The following is a 23,420-nucleotide window of genomic DNA, read 5'->3' as shown; positions in this document are numbered from 1 at the left end:
CACAGTATATGTAGAGCCGGTCAGTTTTTCCATGCATTCAAAGCAAAACGCTGTGACAGCTGGGCCTGCTGATATATGACTGAATTAAAAAGGATGCATCTCAATCATATCATTATCATCACCATCATCAGCCTATTTTTATGTCCACCGCAGGACGAAGGCATCTCCCAGTGATCTCCAATTACCCCTGTTCTTGTGCTGGCTGATTCCAACTTGCGCATGCGTATTTCCTAATTTCATTACCACGGCTAATTTTCTGCCGTCCTCAACTGCGCTTCCCTTAATTTGGTACCTATTCTGTAACTCTAGTGGTCCACCAGTTATGTGCCCTATGCCTTATATGACCTGCCCAGCTCCGTGCTTTTCTCTTAATGTCAACTAGAATATCGGATATCTCCATTAGTAATAATATGAATAAGTAAATAAAATACAAACAAGCAAATGACGCCAGACAATTATAGGAGGAGATAGTGCCATATGGCACTGAGAAAACCACAATGGCATGTACACAATATGCCTTATTCATGTGCAGGTTTCTAAACTCCAAGCATATTTTGTAGCTGCAAGAGGTTGCAAATTTTAAAAACACTTACAGGCTTTCCCAACAATTGATCCTTCCATCTTTAGCATCTTCTCGCTGCTTATAACTTTTCACCGGGCAACAGTTAAAACTCCGCTCAGTAGTGACACATACGTACGATTCACACACTCCTGTAATCTGCACCCCACTATCGCATTTGGTTCACATGTAAGTATAACTGTTTAAACGTAACCTTATTTGCGAATTGCAAGCAGTGCCTGGTGCATAGATAATGATGGTGATCATGTACGCATGAATATTACGCATATGTGTGCCGTATAAACCGCTAAAAATTACCACAAAGCCCACGTATAATTTTTCTCAGAGAATCAAATACCCTCACCAGTCAGCACCAAGTCAAAGCTCTGAATTGCTGCATCGCAGATTTTCCCTGCAGTGCAGAAATATCCAGCAGCAGTACAGCGAGCCCCGACAATCGTGTTAAATTCGTAGCATTCAGAACCACCATTACAACTTCACCACACATGAAAAGAAGAGACGAAGGAAGGGAAAAGTTGAAGTTTCTCCCTAACTGTAGAGCAGTGATGCTGTACCTGGTGCAATTTATACACATTGTCTTGCACTGTTCCGTCGAGTACATCTGGCTGGTGCCATTGGAAACATTCACAGATGGATGCGAGCAATCGGCTTTCGTAAACAAAACTTTCTCTCATGTTGACTCCATTCGTGTTTCTATTCGTTTGTGAAGGTAGAACTTCCCTTCATTGAAGTTAGAAACGCTTTTTTCTCCTGCAATTTCCTGACTTGCCTTTCATTTCTCAGTGTTCACTACACTATCATTCTTTCAGCTACGTGTTGGTGTACAAATCAGCTGTAGAGTGCGATGTCAGTTAATCTTACAGTGCCAACCACTTATTACTACGGCCGATGTATTCTGTCCTGTAGCGCCATCAGCAGGAGTGCAATATTATGCACTGGAAGTCTACACTGTTTTGTGATGTATCACTTGGAGTAAACCTTCCCGGCTTCTTCCTCTCAACTCGAACTATTGAGGATGGATAAGGGGGGAAGTAGGGAAGTAATTTTGCTTTCAGACGCTATCAGAGGCAATGGGAGAGAACCTCTGCCTTGGGAGGGTAGCTTGCCTTCTTACACTATCGTGAACAGCATCTGATATGGTTCTGTCTCGTTTAGCGAAACCCATAATGACACACATTTCTGGCAAGACCTCGTGACGATCCCCTTAATGGCTAGTGCTGTAAAGTGGGGACCCCTGAACACTAGTCATTAATCCATTTTATTTAAGGGGATCCTAATGAAAACAATAGCTTGAGTTGTATCTGTGTCTGCAACGATGAACTACATTATATTTTAAGGCCAATTCACACCGCCGACCTGACGAGGTCGCGCGACTATTTGCCACTGGCGACCAAAATCAACTCAAGGCGACCGATGCTCGCACCGGCAACTGCGACCGGCCACTCTCCATCTGCTCACAATTGCATCGTAACGTAAAATACGATACGTATAAGCGTATGCAGACGTCCTGTTCACATGCTTCTGGCTGTTTCTGCAGTTTTGGCCGTGCGGTCGCGCGACTAGCCTATTATGGTCGCATTTCCCGACAAGTGACCAATTTGCGATCAACTTGGTTAAGCGACCGCTGCCAATCGCCTGCGTGAATGAGCCTTCAATGTAGTAAAAAAACTCAACTTGGCGTATTTGGACGTCTACTGCTACGAAATGGCCAAACACGAGAAAAATGATTGAAATATGTCATGTTTTACTTGTGCTTGCACTTGGGCAAGAAATAGAACTTTGGCCTGTATTTTCACTTTCATGAATCATCCTCGTACCACAAATTAATTCAAAAGTTACAAAGAAAGATGGTTCAGTGCGGTTCTGTGTGGACTACCGGCGCCTCAACAAGATAACTCACAAAGACGTCTGCCCTCTCCCGCGCATAGATGACGCGATTGACAGTCTACAAGGCAGATAATTCCTTTCATCTCTGTGATATTCGTTCAGGCTATTGGCAAGTACCTATGGCAGACGCCGATCGGCCGAAGACAGCTTTTGTCACACCCGACGGCTCAAGCGTATTTAATGTAATGCCTTTTGGACTTTGTAACACGCCTGCAACTTTTGATCGTATGATGGACACCGTTCTGCGCGGCTTGAAGTGGCACACATTCTTGTGCTATCTTGTGGACAGTGTTGCTTTTCGTCTCGACTTCACCGCGCACATTCAACGGCTCCGGTGTGTTCTGACGTGTTTAACAAACGCTGGCCTGCAACTAAACCTGAAGTGCCGATTTGTAGCTCGCGAGTTGCCAATTATAGTTACGTTGTATGCAAGAATAGAATTCTCCCATATCCAGTAAAGAGCTTCGAGCCGTCACCGAATTCTCTAAGGCAATGTACGTCAAAGAATTCCACAGTTTCATAGGCCTGTGCTCCTACTTCGGACGCTTCATTCGCAATTTCGACGCCATCATATCGCCTCTGACGAAGCTACTTAGAAGCATCGGGCCCCTGACTTCGTGGTCGTCGTAGTGCAACGAAGCCTTCACAAAGCTGCGTCGCTTGCTAACGTCTCCGCAAATTTTGCTCCATGACGACCCATCAGCCCTTAGTCACGTGTGCACAGATGCCAGCGTTGTTTTCCACGGCGCCGTTATTGCCCAGCGCAAACAAGGGTTTCCTGAATATGTCATCGCTTATGCAAGTCTTACGCTTACGAAAGCAGAGAACAATTACAATGTGACAGAAAAATAATGTCTGGCCATTATCTGGGCTCTTACTAATTTTCGGCCTTATTTGTGTGGCCATTCATTTGATTTAGTCATGGACCACCATGCACTATCCTGGCTGTCGTCCTTGATAGATCTCTCAGGCCGTCTTGCTCGATGGTCATTTCGCTTGCGGGACTACGATATCCGTGTGCTGTACCGCAGCGGCTACCAGCATTCTGACACCGTCGCGATCTCCCTTTCTTGACGACAATGCCCGCTGCTCACTATCTCAGTTTGCCGTCTCTTCGCACGACCTTACCAACATCGTTTTTAGCAGCGCATGGACCGTTGGATTGCCTCCCTTAGAGACTTCCTTTCTGGTTCATCAGCACAACCAACCACTTGCACGTTGCGTCGTCAAGCTCATTATTTCATCATTCGCGACAACCAGCTTCCCCAACGCGATTATAACCCCGACGGGCCCGACCTTCCTTCCAGGAGCGTTTGTGTGGCTCTCGGTTCCTTCCACTGAAGAGGGTCTCGTTTCAAAACTAATGCCCAAATATTGAGGGCCCTGCCGTATCATCTAACGCGCATCTCCCGTCAACTACGTGATCAACCCATTGAACCGTCTTCAAACATGCGCCGTCGTGGACGAGAGATTCTCAACGTCGAGCGCATGAAGCCGTACTATGATATAATCGCAGTAAAGAGCTGTTAGGTCGCCGGACGGCCCCCTTTTTGTTCATGGGGGTAACTGTGCTCGCGGGAGCACCACACGTACCCTGCTCTGACGGTCGGCCCGAATGCTGGTGACTAGTAAACACATTTACACAAATATAGTTGAAAAGCTGGCATTATCAGTCTAAGCAGACTGAAATTTTCACGAGTGTCTTCTTAACCTTTCCCCTCTTCCGGAAATGGCGAAAAGTGTGCCGAATTTCCGAGCTAATTCTGTAAACATAAATCATTATGGCTATACTCTTTATTGGATTTGTTAGAATTTTTGGTGATGACTGTGCTAGAGAATCCGTTAAATAACACTGACTGGTTGACACTGGCTGTGACTTATTGTTTCTACTTGAATACTGTATTTTGAACAATCCAGCTCAGTGATTGCCTCGTAGCGCCGCCTGATTACTAACTGGGAGCTGATTTTACTGGGTGTAGGATGGTGTAGGTGATACACCCCTCCATGATGCTATCAAACATGCAAGCCCGGAAATTACTGACATGCTCCTGAACTTCCCCTCCGTGGACTTTACCTTGTGTAATGAGAGTGGACACAACCTCCTTCATCAAGCAGCTGTAACTGGAAACAACTTGTGAGTTCTAATTGGGGAAGGGAGGGGCATTTTCTACACATTGCCAGATGACAAGTGCGTTAATCTTTCCACTGCAGCCAATCGCTACAGGCAACCACTGTTTGCATAGTAGTGGGGAATGCAGAGATAGATAAGAAAACGAATAGTGTTTTTGGTAGTTTAATCTAGAATCTTATTGTGAGCATCATTCATACACTGCATTGGCACAGTCTACCAAAATTCCTATTCCGCGTTCAGAGTATGTGCATGAAGATTCAAGGTACCATTATCTGAACGACACACTAAAGAGAAATGTGATGTCATAAATGAAATATGTAAATTCCATTTTCATATGATGGGATAAGTCACTGTTGCAGTAAACTCGGCGTTTGTAAGTAAGAAAAACGACGTGAAAATAAACATAGGCAGTGGCAATGTTTTTAAATTCTATAACCACCTTCCTGTGACATCAAGAATCTCAAGGGTGCCTGTTTATGCACGTTATGTGCTTGTCAATAAAGAAGGATTGAATTGCAATATATGTATGCATACTCAACCGTGCAACTTTCAGAAAGTTATCTTGCATGAAGATGACCTAATAGAGGAGAATACAGCGAAATTTAGGCCTTCTATAATGGTCTCGTTAGCACTGTAGCCTGGGCACAAGATTATCAGAACGAGAGTTTAACTTTTATTTTCTGAACTGGTGGTGAATGCTTTGCAAGTTACAAATTTGGTGCTTGTCTTTTATATTTATGAACTATTGCTAACGTTCCTTAATATCTCACAGTTGCACTCGGAAGGTGAAGCAGCGATTGCGATAGCAAATTATTAAACAGGTATACGAAGTAAGGATAGTAGTTTTATCAGTCGTATAAAGCTGTAAATATTCCTTTACTAGCTAAATTAACAATCATGTCACGCGTGCACAGGCATACAAGAACACATCTCACTCGATGACCGCAGACATTCGCTGTCAAAATGCTGGCGTGCAAAAGAGCGGCAGCAGCAGTGAGTGAATTGCCCTTCGTGCTGCCTCTCGCTTCAACGGGTACTAAGGGCCCGTACATGGTCGCTCCGCACGTCCGTTCCGCCCTCGTCCGGTCGCGTGCGGAAGCCTCTCTACTGGTGAGCGAGGAGCGGACGCAAGTTTCCCGTCCGGCCGCCTGCTCGTCTCTCATTGGCTGGTCCGAGGCGGACAGTTCGGCTGTCGTCACAGCAAACATGGCGCTTGCTCGAAGCGAAGCGAAGCGGGGACGTAAGGCTTAAGCTACAGCCGCGTCAGAAACAGTCTATTTTTTCTCCTTTTTGTGATTTTTACTAGTTATCTGGCACCCACGGAGATAGTCATCGAAAGCAGCAAGCCGGCGTACCCTTCCAGACCTCATCAGTGCGTGCGATCGCCTACAGAAACAGACGGAGCGCAGGAAGTGTGTGTTGTGTTTACGAGAGCATCGGAAGAAATATTTGAAGCCGTCGACTTCGTGATTTTTTGTTCCATGCTTCGCGTGCGTGTCGCAAACGAGAAGTCCATCACATACACGTGCATTCTGAGCAGCAGGACACATGTTCAGTGCGTGGCAAAATAACTAGCGTCCGATTGGCGCACCCAGCGTACACGTTTGGTTTCTGCTCTGTGTACGCGGATCGTTGCCGCGAAGTGGTGAACGCCAGCCCTTCGCAACTTTCAGAAGTAATGATACGATCAGTAGCGATAAATTTATATCGCCTTGTTACCGCTGCCATTCCGCGTGTGCTATACTGAGCGTGAGCCGTTTGGCGGCTGCGACGCGCCGAGGTGACCGCGACGTTCGAGCTGTGTTGTTGTTATGAAGTGTGTCCTATACTGCGTGTGAGCCGTTTTGCCGGCTGCGACGCGTCGAAGTGACCGCGACGTTCTACCTGTGTTCTTGCTGTTATGAAGTGTGTTTGCAAGCTACAAACCGTGATTATGTATGCGCGATGTGTCGCAGCGTTGCTGGGTGTAGAAGTGCTCGTTCTACGCGATGTGCGTTTGCTCAGAAGTGAACTGTGCAGATGTGTTGCCGATCGCGTTTTCATATTTAGTACCCTTACAGATAAGCCCTATCACACCGGCCTTTTCTGCTTCGTACATCTATCTTTTCTTTCAAAAGTTGTTACTGCATGGTTGAAGATGCTTCTATCGGTGGGGGGAAATTAGGGAACATCATAATAATTGCATACGTCAAGACGGTCAGCGCTGTCGTGAAATGTGGACGCGCCTGAGAGCACTAATGTCATGAATGCAAATTTCTGGCAGCCTTGATTTTCATAATGTGGACACTAGTGTGAAGATCAAGAATTTCTAGATTTCACGAAGTAAATTGCTTTATATTTTGTGGTGCAAGCGGCTTACATAGCCAAAAATCTGAGCTGCTTGTTTTTGACTAGTGACTAAGCACAGCGTCTGTTTATGAAGACACCGGTGGCATGGTAGATGAATATGTTATAGGTAAGAACTGGATACTACCTTCTTATTAACTAAAAATTTTACGCTTGCTGACAAAAAGCAATATAAATGTAAAAATGAACACGTAGGACGAGTAGTAACAAGTAAGTGTCACAGGTATGGTGTTATATAATATTCTGCTAGCAGCCAGCAGAACTGCGTGAAATAAATTTTGCCCAGAGTTCTTCCTCACTAGCCAGCCATGGCCACGTTACTAATGCAGGCAGAATTGGGTAAGCGAAAGTTTGTGGTTACTTTGTTTATCCACCCTATTTGATTATCTGGTTCGTGTCGCCTGTTTTGGCACGAGCCTTCAGTTTAAAGCGAACAATAGCACAAGTACCAGCATTATATGCCTGATAAGTGCTTTATTTTCTTTCCTCGTGTTCATTCTGCCAACAGTCATTAGCAAATAATGTGCATTAAACTGACTTGGGCCTGTAAAGTATGTCCATTAAATGTTTTTCCAGTGCACTTTCATCTGCGAGTAAATTTACTGCTACCTATCATTCGTGGGTGTGGGATGTTGGACGCTATAAGTGGCTATCTGACTGATCTTTATTTTGAATAGGCCACGGTTCCACTCATTAACTGAACCGTTTTCAGCTGCGCTGCCACACTATAGAAAGGGGGACCTCGCCTCTTGTCATTCTTTAGCATGTTCATGGCCACAGTGCATTGTCCATGAGAAGTCAGCTGCTATCACAATATAAAACGTGCCTATTGGCTGCTATGAGTTTATCCTGAACACGAATTTTCACAGTTATGTAAGCATTAGTTATGTGACCGAAGCCAGCCAATGAGCACGAACTGCTGGCAAAATTTTCAAGCGACTCTGCAGGCAGAGTGTCTGTTCCCTATATTATGTTAGCCACACTGCTTTGTCAGTATGCTGAATTGTTCTTTTTTTTGACAGAAATTAACTACCCAGCCAGACAAGATATTGCCAAACCATCAATTTTAGGCCCGTACACATGGTCACTTCTTTATTTTATGATTTTCTGGGCATGACAGCCATGGCTTAACTTATGCACGGAGTTGAGTTGCCGCATGTGAGAAAAAAAATCACTGCGTAGCTAATAGGAATTAGACTGGTACAAAAAAATTATTTATCTTTATGGCTTGTAGTATAAGTGGTGCTGTTCATTTGATGCACACAGTAACATGTGAACACAAATGTATGTGTACCTTGCATTTATGTGCATGTGTGTGTGAATAAAACAGCACAACTTCTAATATCAAGGCACGTTGTACCAACTATACCCATTAAAGATGTTCTATGTGGTATTCAGCTGATCGTATTGAAATTTTATCACATGGTGCAGTTACAACATTTCATACCTGTATGTAAACCTATTTAAGAACTGTATTCACTGCATGCGAGAATCCATATTTTAGGCCAATGCAGTACCTGGGGTAGCAGCTTTTTAGTTAGCTTTTGCCACAGCTCATTAGAGGGATCGTGTTGACTATGCCATCCAAACAACTCATATAAAGGTTTGTGTTTAGTATACCAGCAGTGAAATACTGAATGTAGCTGCAATTCTTTGTATACTAGTGAGATTAATTCCACTGCTCATTGTTCTGTAACGTATTGTTCTTCAGTCACACATGGTGACAGTATTTGGCGTCACGAGTTCTAGGCTATTTTTCACATGGGCCTTTTGATGAAGTGAAATCTGCCTCTTCAACAGTAAGTTTAGTGGAAAGCCACCACTGAACCAATAGCTCAAAGGCCAATTCCTGCATGCTTTTCGCCAATTGGGTAGTGCGCGGAAACTATGTGTGATACATCACTTCAGCTACACCAATAATCACACAGCTAAACCTGCCACATATAGTTAAGTCATCGATATAGGCAGAGGAAGATGATTTACGTATGTAACAGTTACTCATCCCTTGAAATGTGAATGACCCAAACCTTCGCGAGCATATCAGTCACAACCATCCAGCAGCACAAGTGGGAACACTTGTGCTATCACAAACGAAAACAAGTAGAATAGTACCACCGTCTCAGCTGGTTTGTTGTGATTACCTTGCCTGCAAGTTTCTTGTTTATATTGGATAGGCTTCCTACTTCCTACAAATAGCTTGTATACATATTTGACCTGCACCGCAAAGAGCTGATGTGACAAAAAAATGTGTACACCTTAGTGTTATGTTGCTTTTCATGGTGTCTCAGTTTACTTAATACAGTTTTGAATTTACAGATTGCTTCACATGTTTATAGCTAAAAACCACTGAAAACTACTTGCATTGTGACTGCAAGGTCACAACACGAGGATTTGTGTGGTATCCTTCCTGTTCATCGGTGTGTCCTTGCACTATAAATGTAAAATGTCACACCTGCAAACCTGAGCATCCACCCTTACATTTCAAACACTTTTTTGAATGCTCGGCAGTTATGCTTACAAGCACATTGTGACAGCAAATCTACACCACCTTAATTTAAGTGCGATGTAAAGGGTTGTTTGTGCATATCCAAGCTGTTCTAGCGTGCCTGCAGGGATACAGCATTGTCCAGTGGCACCGTATAGTTCAGGCATAACAGTGAACTAGTAAACAAAGCGGCTGATAATACTAAGCTGACCCATATGTAGGAGCATCATATTATCTAACCCGCACGCAAAGTTGCTTTCAGTGTACTGAATAACCGCAGCTTTGATTTACCAAGTTATATTACTGCACACACAGAGCGCTGAAACAAAGTCAGTACAATGGTGAGAAATGTGCCAAGGAATGAAAGATAACTTGTGATGTGTGGATTTGAATAGTAGATGTGAATGCATACCCAATTCACCAGTATGCATGTTTTCTTTTCGAACAATTTTGCATTTGGCACAGAGGCTGAGCCACTACGGCCTCTTGACTGCAAATTTCTGTGCTCTCACAGTGCTAATGGGAGTATCGTTCATTTGGCTACCCAAATAGTGAATAGGTAATAGAGCACTACAATCTTTCAGTTTTACGCAGAACACCTTGTGCATTATTCACAAAACTGAACCTTAGGAACTATTCGCTGGTTTGTTATGGAAATAAAAAAAATGACAATGAATGTCTCCTCGCTTTTTGTGTGGCCCTGTCTTCTGCCCTACGCACCTTCATTTCATTGTCATGTGCATGTTAAAACAGCAACTAAGTAAGAAAGACAAACACAAAACTAATAACTACATCAACCTTTTCACACCACAAGAGGCCACTGAACTCACTGCTAAGCTACACTTGATAATGTCGGTTTGCTTTCAAATAAATACAGGCACTGGCCAGCTGTTTATGTTATGCTATGCATTTTTCATTTTCCTAAATATATGGCTGTGCATGAGCTAGCAAGGTTGTTACTACATAAATACATAAAGAACATGCAGCCCATGCCCAACTAACTCATATAGCCTGAGTATAGCTTATTTTTTATATGTAGAGCAATCAAAATAGAACACGCATGTATGATGCCGACAGTATCAAACAATCTCAAGTCGAACATCCTTGTTTGGTGCCATGGGTGAGAGAGGGAGCATGCCTGTCAAGGTACTGCTTAATTTTGTGCGCTTTGGTAATGTTTGTGCATTGTTGAAATGTTAAATTAGGTATGTTAAGTAGTAAGGTGGCAACATATTGGGTAGCCAGGCTGGCAAGAAAGAATGCAATTGTTTGATTTCACTCAAAATAAGTTTTCTTATCAGCAATGTAAATTATATGCTTTCAAATAAGTACTCCCCTTGGAAACATACCTCATGAGTATGCATATATCTGCATAAGGTCACCGCTATACATACATATTGCTTTAAGCCAGTCATAATGAATTGTACATTCACTGCTTAACCTTCAATTTCTTGCTGCATGAAGTTAACCACTTATGCATAACTTTTTTTTTGCACACGGTGAGAACTTCAGTCATCGCTGAGCAAATAATTTAAGGAAAAGGCATTCCATGAATCCAACTGCTTTAAGCACTCTCTTAAAATTGGCAGAGTGAAAAAAAAAAAAAGCACGAGCGAGCGTATCAGCAAGCTGTACTCGGAGCCTCACACGCGTGCTCAGTGGTAAAAAGGTGCGTCTTGGCGACCTACGCAAATGCATTCCGCGACAGATGTGCGTGTGTTCCGTATTCTTGCAAGCTGTCACTAGCACTACAGAAACCGCGCTTCCGGCGACACTATCAGTCTCGCGTGACGCAGAACGCAGCACGTTGGATAATTAGAGAGGTTTTGTTCAACCAGCCAAGGCAGCGCGCACTGAAAGTAATCATCCGAGAATACGTCGCGTGCTGCGACGTGATGCGATTGCAATACATCTGTAAAAGGTGGCGCAGGTAAGACGACTGTGCAATGTTTCGAAGGATGACGGTGCCAATGCAACACATACGGCTGCAGAACAGAATGTGGCAGCCTAGAGTCGCATTTTCACCGGAACGCGGAAACTTGAAATCAGATCTGCAAAAATATGCCAGTGTCGTCTGCTGTCAAAGGTCGTTGCCAACCTTGAACACCTTTGCTCCGCCGAACGGTTGCCAGCTGTCAACAGGCCGCGTCGCCCAATAGGAGTGCGCGTGCGTTCCGCTCGTGCGGATTGAGCGTGCATCGAATTTTGCGACACCGTCCGCCTTTCGGGCTTCCGCACGCGGCCGGGCGAGGGCGGAACGGACGGGCGGAGCGACCATGTACGGGCCCTAAGTGGCGCGAACGCAGACCACACGAAGTGCTCAGCCCTCGGCTCGCCCTAGACTCTGCATCCTATTATGATCGACCTGTCAAGAGTGAGAGACATTCAGTCGTGCGCTCCCATGACAAGATGATCTGCCTCGTCACAGATAAGGCTTATTAGATTCGTCGGACGATCCTACCGCTGTCAACCAGATATTGGAGTCGTCGGACTATGTCGCCGCTGCCACCATTTGAAGGAGATGAAGGTCGTAGACAGGAACTCGGTGAACAGGATTTATTTACATATTAACAGTTTAAGCAAGATACATTGGCAGTCTAGCGCGACTCCCATATGGAGCCCGCAAAACTAACATACAGCAAACAGCTTACGAGCACACAGCTCACTGCTACAGTTCGAGCATGACAGAGCACTCAGCTCCCGACAACGAGCGCGACACGAGCACACTCTAGCAGCCGGCAAACGCTGCTTATAAGCTCTCCGCTTGACGTCATAGTTCGACGTCATCGTTCGGCGTGGACGGAGCAGTTCTCGGTACCGCCCAGCTTTCAGTGCCGACGTCAGAGGGCTTCGTAGAACTCTGCTTTGTCCCGGATGGCTCGGCCAAGTACCAATTTCCTGAGTTGATCGCGCGCCACGTGGCTGCCGGCCATTCGCAGTTCTCCGAAGGGCGCCCCGTCTCGTGGGCTTGGAACACGTGCAGTGGGCTGAAAGCTGGCACGTTGCCACCCCACCCCGTACGGCCATTCTTAACAGCTCCTCCATGGCCCGGAAAATCTCGCCTGGCCAGTGCTGGCAACCGCTGGGCAGGAAGAGAATGGCTGGCGAGCAAGACGATGGCTTTGCTCTCTGCAACCCCTGCGTACTTGGAATGCCTTCGACCATCTTACAACAACTGGCACAGAGGAGCCGACCCGGCAACACAATACCGCTCAGCGTTCAAACGCCCGGAATCAGCTGCTAACCCACCAGGCCTCCTATCACAATTCCAATGCAAGTCACTCAACTGGGGAATCCCAAATTTTGCCCCAAAATTTCGTGCCACCAAAGCGAGCGCTCACGTTCCCCTTTCAGTTCGACCAAACCTGACTATCGTGCTGCACAAGAGTAAAGGTTTACGCAGAATTAAACCGAAGGCTCTCAAACACCAATACCCAAACATAACATAAGCAGCCTAACTTCACGAACAGCCTGTTCTTACCCTATCGCAGTGGCGTACTTATCTCACGTACTGTTGCCACTGAACAGTCTGGCCAACTCCACAGGTACGCAATCACAATCGCGCTAGCTTTGTGGTCCCTATTCCGAACACGTGCTTGCATCCTACAAAGTTTTCATCACGCTGACTCACATTTGTTCCTTTAGTCCACACAGGACACGTTCCTTAAACAAACAACCACACTTGCGTAACTTACGCAACACAGAGGAACCTTTGAACAAATGTGTATTTTACTAACTAGCTCTTCGCACGCGCACCAGAGAAGTCAGAATACGGCTGCCCTCGACACACACGAGCAACCCAGTCATCAACGTTCTGCTTCCTTCCGTCCACACAGGACACGTGCTAATAGACTTAAGAGCTCTTATCAGGGCAAATCGTGCACTTACTGAAAATCTACGCGCTTAACCTTAGAAAATTCAAAAAACACTTAAAAAAAAAGAAGGTTAAATAACACACACGCGCGTTACGATAGGCCTCTCAACAATAACCTTGACCTTCAGGTTACTCACGCTTACACACAAAAAAAAAAAGCCTATATACTTATTAATGAACACCTCGCGAGACTACAGGTTTACTTTAAACGCGTCTTTCAAATCTCGGAGCTTCTCTAACAAAAGATAAACAGAGCTCATACCTTACATATTGAAAGAAATCCTAGTCTCAAATCGCGAAAATCTGCAAATGTTCAAAAATAAAACAAAACAACACTACTACGGAAGCTCTCTTGGCCTCCCGTTCCCGATTGCTTACGACTGACTCATACTTTCAGCCGCACCCGAGGTGGTCGCGGTTTAAAAGCTACTCTGGCTACGGAGGAACAACAAAAGGGCTGACTCACTATCAGCTCCCCCAAGACGTTACGGTCTCCTGCCAATTTGCGTCCTCGCGCCCCGCTTTGAACATGACCTCGACTGACCGCGTCGCTACTCCCCACCTGGTCTCGTCTTGCCACCTTGCGCTTCTTTGTACTGCACGCTGAGCTTCGAAGAGAACGACGGAACGACGAGGAATTTGACTGCCCCGTGCCCTTTGTCCGCGTCCGTGCAGAAGAAGCTTCTCGGTCCCCCTTTGACCGGTGGTTCGAACGTGTTTGATGCGTCAACATCGTCCGTGACGACCGCACCTGTCTTTTCTCCGCGCCCTGCCCTTCTGGGTCTCTCGCCGTCTTTGGCGGCGCTACATTAGTCACCGCATTCCGATCTTTTCGGCGCTTCTTTCTGCCGCGCTTTCTCTTTGACTTCTCTTTCATGCCGTCATCTCGCGCCTCGTGCTGGCCGTTACACATCTCGTCGGCCCGGATCGGTCTCTTACCCGCACAGTCTGAGTGATTTACATTTAAATCTACTCTCACTTTGCCTCGACTGGCGGACAGCTCAACCGACTCTGGAACAATGCAGCAGGCTTTACTCGAGTTATGCAACTCGCACTCTTGCGAACTGCCCTCTACTGCATTGCCCAGCTCACGCTGTGCATCTGCACACAGCCCGTCGGTATCGATCGCTGTCTCACGCGCACAGTCCGAATGATTAACAACTGAATCATCCCTATCTAGGCTATCTAGACTGGCGGAGAGCCGCACCGATCCCTGAACAATGCAGTTGTTCTCTCGTGAGCTACGGAGCTCGCACCCCGAGAACTATTCTCAACTGCATCGTCCAGTTCGCACTTCACTTCTGCACGCAGATCTGACTCGACATGGGTGCTCGCGTCTGTCAAGTCCGTAGTATTCTGTACCTCGCTAACGACCTCGCTACCATGAGATGCGACGCACACGCGCGGTAACTGTGCCAATTTGTTCGCAGCTGGCCTAGCTGTCTCTACAGTCCTCTGTTGGCACAGCACCTCGTCGCTCTCACTCTGGCCTTTAACCGCCTCTGTTGCCACTAAGGCTTCGTTAGCTGCTAGCACTTCGAGTTCACCTATGAACGTGCTGCTACTCTCACAGGTACTACTACTTTTCTCGGCTTTCGACGAAAATCTGCAATCTACTTCCTCACACTTTTGCTGCGTCCAGCCTACAGATTTCTCAAGCCGCTGTTGACTTCCTGCGTTTAGCTGCTGCAAATCCTGTATCTGTTTCTTTACTGCTGCAATTTCTTTTTCAACCTCCTGCCGTTTTTGCTCACGCTCTCGGCGTTTTCGCTCGCGCTCTTGGCATTCTTGCTTAATTGATTCCTGTTCCCGCTTTTTGCTTAGAATTCGTTTGCCCATTTGCTCTATGAATTTCAAATCATTGTTACTTTCTAGAATGGTTTTACGAATCTCTGACTCCCTCAAGTCCTCATCTACGTTTACCTCGATCTCCTCACACAACCACAACAGGTCAGCTCTCGTCAAACACATTAGGACCATGGTCGCTACTTTAAGCTTTGGCTCTGCTGTCACACAATACTTGTTGCGATACCCACGCAAATCAAAATACAAGTAAAAGATCCCAGCGAATCAAATCCAAAAACACAGTGAAATTGAAGCCTGGTAAATCTTACAGCCAAAACCAAACGCTTACCCACTGAAGCAGCACCATATCACCAGTCCTTCCCCGCCGTATCCAGTCAGTTGCAAGAGGTGGTCAATCTGAAGTCGCCTCCAACTTGATCAGGATGCTGGTCGGTCACCATGTGCCAACGTCTGTCAGCTGCCGTTGCTGTCTCCCGAGTCGTAGGCCGATCTAGGAGCCGTAGTCGGATCTCACCGCTGCCATTCAGTTATTAGATTCGTCGGACGATCCTACCGCTGTCAACCAGATATTGGAGTCGTCGGACTATCTCGCCGCTGCCACCATTTGAAGGAGATGAAGGTCGTAGACAGGAACTCGGTGAACAGGATTTATTTACATATTAACAGTTTAAGCAAGATACATTGGCAGTCTAGCGCGACTCCCATATGGATCCCGCAAAACTAACATACAGCAAACAGCTTACGAGCACACAGCGCACTACTACATTTCGAGCATGACAGAGCACTCAGCTCCCGACAACGAGCACGACACGAGCACACTCTAGCAGCCGGCAAACGCTGCTTATAAGCTCTCCGCTTGACATCATAGTTCGACGTCATCGTTCGGCGTGGACGGAGCAGGAATGGTCGGGAATGTTCGTCCAATCATTGTAAACTTGCCGCCGCCCCGCAGTATGGCTCACACACACAAAGGCACACACGTTCGAGCCTACACACACAAAGGCTGACACGTTCGAGGGCCCCGTGGACGGAAATGTTCGTGTTGCACTCGCACACAGGTGAAAAGGCCGGACAGTTCTCGGTACCGCCCAGCTTTCAGTGCCGACGTCAGAGGGCTTCGTAGAACTCTGCTTTGTCCCGGATGGCTCGGCCAAGTACCAATTTCCTGAGTTGATCGCGCGCCACGTGGCTGCCGGCCCTTCGCAGTTCTCCGAAGGGCGCCCCGTCTCGTGGGCTTGGAACACGTGCAGCGGGCTGAAAGCTGGCACGTTGCCACCCCGTACGGCCATTCTTAACAGGCTGTAACAGTAAGCCTGGACCTCGGCCTGTCAAGTGCGAGAAGCGTTCAAACGGGCGTCCCTTTGTCAACACAATTGCCCTCTTCTCAGCAACAGTGTCACCCCTTTTTTCGCGGGCTTACACAAAGGGAAGAATGAAGGAAAGAAAACCCGAAGGGAAAGACGTCGCCGACGGCGGAACCTACTTGCATAGGCTCCCAACGAAGACGTCGATGACCCCAGGAACGCCAGAGGTTAAGGCCGTTATGGTCCTTGTGTTAATCACAACCGCTGTAGACTCGGACGAGTCACAACCATGTGCCAATGAAATGAATACAATCCTTTCTACTGTTTTTCCTCATCACGATGCCCGGCTTCGTCGTCGTTTCCTTATTCTTGAGGTGAAGATGCACCTCACCCGATCGAGCCCGTACCAACAGGTTGGCAGCCATGGGGTACTCCACCCTTCGTCCTGGCTTCAGCAGAATGGTGAGTGCTTGACTTTATTTATTAATGTCCCAAGTTTTAGCACGCGTGTTTTCGAAAACGGCAAATCGGTTTCTGTACGTGCAGGCTCCTGTTGAAAGCTTCCTCACGTCACAGCAGAGTAAGAAAGTCCTCGTTCGCGATTGACCATGAACTTGAGCAAACGGAATAAGCCAGAGTTGCTATTAATTAGTGAAGAGCTGGAAATTGAGGTCGGGAAAAGTCAGAGAAAGCCGCAGCTTATTGAGGCGACTGAGAAGTGCGGCGCTCTTGAGGCCGAAATTTCAGAAGCATGGGAAGAGATAGAGAAACGAGCTGAGAAAGCTGAAGAATAAGCTGCAGGAGAAAGGCAAACAGCTACGAAAGTTGAACATATCGCTGCAGAAGAAATACTGAGAGCTCACGAGATAAAGCTAAAAGAACTAGACGTGTATACAGGATCTGGCCAGGCAATCGGCAAATAACATCTCAATAAATGAAATATGTTGAGGTGAAGAACGAGTAAAAATAAGCAATCTCATGCCGTCCTACAAGGTAAACGATGATATGGGATTGTTTTTCGTTACTTCTGAATGAACCTGCAAGAAAAATGGGTGGGCACTAGAAAGTTGGCCACAACAGATTCTGACCGTTCTTCCTTGCGAAGCAAACGAAATAATTCCAAGGCAAACGAGAGACGACCCAGATGACTGTCAGAAAGTAAAAGCTGCGTTGCTAAGGGAATACCGGCTCTCAGCGGAGGCTTTCCGTCGTCGTTTTCGGAAGAAATCTAGAATACCGGGCGAGTGTTTTCACGATTTTACTTTCACGCTGAAATACAATTTAATTGAGTGGCTAAAAGGGGATGACGCGGTCGGTTTTCACGACAAGGTCGTTGAGTTAGTCTGCTTAACAGCAGTTCTATGGTTCTTTGAGCGAAGAGATGCGCCTGTGGATACAAGATAAGTCGGGCGAAAAGGACATGGAATGTGTTGCAGCGCTAGCAGATAAATTTGCAGCATGACACGAATGCGAGAAAACGCGTGTCAGGCCATTCGTTCAGTTCACCAAAGAGGAAAACAGGTGGCCAATTCACCATGAAAAGGCAGGAGGTGGGAAAAAGGACGTACAGCCCGATAATTGAGGAGAGAACAACACCGGCGTAAAAGACGAAAGGAAAACAGAAAAAAACTTTTTAGGCTTGAGAACCGGTCGTCTGTTTTCGTTGCCAGGAGCCTGGACACCTTGCAATTGGCTATCAGAAGCCTAGGATTGTCTCTTTCGTAAAAGATGGCCATGACAACTTGGCCCACTTAGAACACTACCTTCGCGACATAGTAGTGAATGGAATGCTGTGTAAACTACTTAGGGATTCAGCTGCGACAATGGAAGTTGTCCACCCTGCGTTTGTGAAACATGAGAATTTCGCCTGGCAATATGCGTGGATCCGGCAGGGGAGTCGAGAAGAATGGTTTTGCTTGCGCATAGCCAACGTAAAGCTTGAAGCGCCGTTTGGACTATTGTTGACTGAAGCAGCAGTATTGCCAAAGTAGTCGAAACACTATGCCTACTTATTTTCAATTCACTCCGAAATCAAGTTGAAGACAGAGGGCCTGAGTTTTGGCGATCGTACGGTCCAAGCTCTCACGCGTTCCAAGGCTCAAAAGATCGCGGAGGAGATAAATCACAGCAACGAAGCCAAAAATATGCCTCCTGACAGAGACACTCTGGAAACACAGCACATAGCTTGTGAAATCAGTGAAAAAAGCGCTAACGAGGGGGCATCCGGGTCAGTGAGCAGAGGAATCAGATGCTAATTTGGTACTAGCACATTCGGAAAACTCTTCAGACCTACTGAAGGTTGTTAAAGAAGGAATCGAGTCGGAAGAAGACAGCAATAACGTCACGAAAATAGAAACAAGGACTATTTCGGAGGACGTTGCTTGCGGAGACGAGACTAGTTTAAACAGCCCTAAATGGTTCAAGGAGGCGCTGAAAAACTCCCTCGTACCTCCGTACTTGAGAGACTTTCCGGAATCGTCAAAAGGAGAGAAAAATGCCACGGTGGTCCAACAGGGCAAGAACCCAACGCTCGGGAAATTGAGAGGCGCATTAGGCGACCGCCTGGCATGGCAAAAATTGGTTAAACAGCGCAAAATAAAGCGAGCCAAGTATTCGGCTTACCGAAGAATAGAGAAAGTCGCCACACCGCAGCCCGTAAGACAAGAGAATAGGTCATCACGCAGAACTTGAAAGGGCTCATTGTGGCGGGTGAGGAAACGAAAAATCAGAACGCGTCTCTGCGAGTAGGGATGCGGCTGAAAGGTTCAACCGAGATATGCGTACGAACAGGATCAGTCAGATTGTCACTGCAGTAGAATGCGCCGCGAGAGTGAGAGAAAGGAGAGGCTGGCAATTTTTCTCGCGTTTAGGGCCTCCTTTTTCAGGAACCAAAAAGCAAACCACGGGAACACAAGGTGGCAGACGACGAGAGAGGGCCGTGTATGCCTTGCGCCCTTTGTTGCTTTCGGCGAGACCCGAAGGCCTTCAGACAGCGATCCAATCGAGTGCGCATTAAAGGGAAACTCGGGCGATTTTTCTACTTCAACGGATGTCGATGAAATCAGCTGGGTGCGTTCTTCTGAACACTTTTGTCACGTCCTCAAAAAAGCAGGTTTGAGAGTTGCACAGATTTTGTTAGAAATGAATTAAATTAATTGCCTCGAGCACCCTACCTTGCCTCCTCCGAAGTTACAAGCCACATGGTGTGTGACGTCAGGAGTGTTCCACGCAGAGCATGCCGGGATTATGCAGACGACAGTGACGAGAACGTCCAGGAATCGATGATCGTGAGCTAGTGCATGGCGTGAGAAGTTGCTGTCGCGAGAAGTTGTGTTCCCTATAGGCGTAGGCTACACGAACTTCAGCCCTCACCATCCACGCCACTGTTTGAGCCGATGCCGATCACGTTCAGCCGAAGCATATACGTCACAGTGGCGTAGTTCATGCGCCTGCTGCTGGCGGGCCTGAGCGACTGACATGAAGCTAATTAAGCCATCAGGATGAAGAAAGCTCCTTCTGCTGTTCAGTTGTAACCAGACAGATTTGAAATAAACCATTCCTCATTTCGTACAGTGCACACACAAAACGCGAGAATCGACGACAGGGAGTAGTATCGACATCAGTATGTTGCTGTTTTCGACTGAAAGCTGGCCGCCGCACTCACTGGCACTTCCATAAATTAAATGCTACAACGAACATGGGTATATTTTTTTACGTATTACCTTGCAGAATCATTATTTAGCTTCCGATGTGCACTGTTTGCCTCGTATCCCAAATGGGCAGAAAGCATAGGCCCCTCGATACAGCAGTGTATACAATCGCGCAGTTCAGCTGCCAACGGTGTCTACACTGGCATCGGCGTTTCCGCGAGAAAACTACGTGTTTTCACAAAGTCCTCATCTCTGTCCACTCTACGGAATATCTCGTGTGCATGAAGGGAATAGGAGAATGATTAGTAGGCAGCATAACAACGCTCCCGCACTATGGTCGCTGTTTTCGAACATGTGCGGTCTCTCATATCAGTGCGATTCCGAGTGACGTAACGGTGCTTACATGAAGAAAATCTGCCTCTTTTGACATCTTCTAACATTATTTCATGTCAACGATGAACGGCTAGCATTATGTATCGCCAGCGAACGAGTGGTCGCTGTGCCTGTCGATATACATAAATTCACCGTTCGGTGCTTTGGACTGTCAGCGTGGTCCTTGCGGAATACAGATGCGGAAAGTCGTGCTCCGCATCTAACAGTGAGCATGCGAAGCGTTTCCCTGAGAAGGGGTAAAGCACCTAAAATAGCAAGCAGTACGTATAAAATCAGTGGTTTGGTCTACCGTTGGTCTTGATGTGGCAGCACGATATGTAGTGCATCGGCGCTGGCTCTCGTGGTGGTGGGTCGAAAGCTTACGGCGACTCGTGACTATTGAATTTAACAGAATCATAACTGTCAATATTGGACGGATCCGAAGAGCTGGTGTAGCTGACGTATTGTCACCCGAATGTCCGGTGCCGTCACGATTCAGCCGAGCGTCTGCTCTTCGCTGCCAGCGGGAGAGACCGGCACGCCTTGCCCGCCTTTCCCGCTGGATACACTCGTAACGTCACACGAAGAGGTTCGCTCGGCTGCTTGGTCAGGTCTCGGTTTCGTTTTTGAGCGTTTTTGCTTATTTAAAATTATTTGAGAACTTCCGTAACAATTCTACTATCAGACACGTGACAGTGGGTTTCGGGTACCTAAATATTCCATTACCTTGACATGGTCAAAAAATCGCCGGAGTTGCACTTTAAGAGGCAATAATTGTCGAATTAGGCGCATCCATAAGTTTCTTATTTGTTGTAACGGACCCCTTTTCGTTCTTTCCTTCGAAGGGGTATGGCTTGTCCATATTGCATTTATGGTTAACGCTATTATTGCTGAGTTTCAATACGTTCTTAATCTCTCAACAGCCGCGGCTTTCTCAGAAAAAGGAAAGACAAAAACGTTAGGTATTAGACGGGTTAAAATACGCAATAAAGTCAGATTTTCTCCTTTCTTAGTTTTCAGAAATCTCCAATGGGGGCTGCGGGTACGCTTCTGATAGGGGCTTATGTGAAGAACGTGTGAACTTGGCAGTTCTCGTAGTTAGGTGGGTGCTCCCTGTTTGCTGTGCATTGAACTTGGCGTGGTTTATTTCCAGAAGGTGTCACCTTGCAGGCCTTAGAACGATAGGCGAAACGAAGCACAGACACGAGGTCTACGGGTGCCTTCGAGGTGCTTGTGTACTGAAACATCTTCGAGACCTCCTGTAGCAGTGGACGGGCTGTTATGATCGACCTGTCAAGATGAGAGACATTCAGGTGTACGATCTCATGACATTATTTGCCTCTTCCCAGAAAAGGCTGTTACGGTAAGCCTGGACCTCGAGCTGTCAAGTGTGAGAAGCCTTCAAGCGGGCGTCGCCATGTCAACATAGTTGTCTTCTTCTCCGAAATAGCTTCACCCCTTTTTCCCCAAGCTGACACACATGGAAGGACGAAGGAAAGAAAACCCGAAGGGTAGGAGGTCACCGACGGCAGAGCCTACTTCTACAGCCTCCCCGCGAAGACGTTGACGACCACAGGACCACCAGGGGTTACTTAAGGCCTTTTTGGTCCCCGTGTTAATCAGGGCCGCTCGAGACTCGGATGAGAGTCACAACCATGTACCAATGATGTGAATACAACCTTTACTGCTTTTTTTTTCATCATCACGATGGCTGGCTTCGCCGTCGTTTCCTGATTCTTGCGGTGAAGACCCATCCCACCCGATCGAGGTTGTATGACCGCGAACATATGGCTTTCAATATAGAAGCCACGCCGCCGCGCTTAGCCTCATCGTACGCAGCCACCGCCCGAGTAGAACGGCTCCCCCCTCTGTTGCCTTGCGTGAGAGGGAAGCAGCTCGCTCCCTTCACGCCTCCCTCCCTCGTGCGCACGCCCGCGCGAGATCGAACCGCCACTTTTCACGACTCAAGCTCATCCGCTTTCACTCGCACCCACAGTATATGGCGGGCGGCCACGACGCTCTCGCACTTCGACTTCATACAGAACATCACTATGACACCAACGCCAACAGCAGAAATGTGCCTGCAGTGTCCATATAATTGCTGCCACAATAAAAGATTCAGATCCTAAGTAGAAATTCCTTTCGTAGTTCGGGGCGGAGCTTTCTCCTGTTAAATGCAACAAATTTGGTTCCAACGCGCCCAGTGGTTGCCTAATGAGTACATACTTTCATTTCACGTGTACTTATTGGGAAAATTTAGGTTTGGCTGCAGGCTAACTGTTTTTGTTATATGCAATAATTGCTTTATTAGATTTTGTGTTTGTCTCTTCTGCTGTTGAAGCGCCACAGAGATGATCCTTTCGAAAAAACCAGACCTTGTGGACGTGAAGGACAGTGACGGCTGCACTGCCCTACATTTGGCAGCTCGTGCAAATAACTATAGTGTTGCGAGGACTTTGGTTACTCAGGTAATGCAGTGTCATTCAACTGCCTTTCACTCTGTACATGAAGTCAAAACCATGACTAGTTCGTTTTGTGCTGCTCATTGAACGTATGATGGTGTCAGCTTAAAGAAAGATTACATGTATGTCGTATCTTCAAGCGTCCAATCTAATGAGCAGATGAGAATGTGAAAGCATTTTGAATGTTTTTTACAGCAATGAAGACCCTTATTTAGATAGGTTTGCTTGTTTACTTATGGCGTTATATTTCATAAACTATTTAGTCATGCTTGGCCCATTTCATCAAGAATGCAAAGATGCTTTTAACCTACATTGATTTGAAAATGCCTCATGTTGCCATCAAGTGTCTATTTCAAGTGCATATATTTATGCATCAAATAACAGTTTGTTACTCTCTTATAGTTCTAGTGATCAAGCTCATCAACATAATATGGGGCTAATATAAAGCAAAGCGGTATGCCTTTTTTCTAAACCCTTAAATGACCCATTATAAACCTAAAAGCGAACACGGACGTACATACAT

The 23,420-nt window shown here is 46.6% G+C and overlaps 1 protein-coding gene across 6 annotated transcripts in view; it reads left to right on the top strand.

Moving 5' to 3' along the window:
- LOC126544652 (E3 ubiquitin-protein ligase MIB2-like) overlaps nt 1-23,420 on the top strand; it is a 285,660-nt gene that overhangs the window by 249,802 nt on the left and 12,438 nt on the right. For all 6 annotated transcript variants that reach the window (XM_072287224.1, XM_072287223.1, XM_072287226.1 and 3 more), the window contains exons 14-15: nt 4,447-4,601; nt 22,777-22,903. In XM_072287224.1, coding sequence (XP_072143325.1) covers nt 4,447-4,601; nt 22,777-22,903 — 282 coding nt within the window. The remainder of the gene's footprint in view (nt 1-4,446; nt 4,602-22,776; nt 22,904-23,420) is intronic.

This window comes from Dermacentor andersoni, chromosome 3 (assembly GCF_023375885.2).
Source record: "Dermacentor andersoni chromosome 3, qqDerAnde1_hic_scaffold, whole genome shotgun sequence".
Taxonomy (NCBI): domain Eukaryota; kingdom Metazoa; phylum Arthropoda; class Arachnida; order Ixodida; family Ixodidae; genus Dermacentor; species Dermacentor andersoni.
The sequence above is the reverse complement of the archived record's forward strand: the minus strand, read 5'-3'. Positions and strand labels throughout refer to the sequence as shown.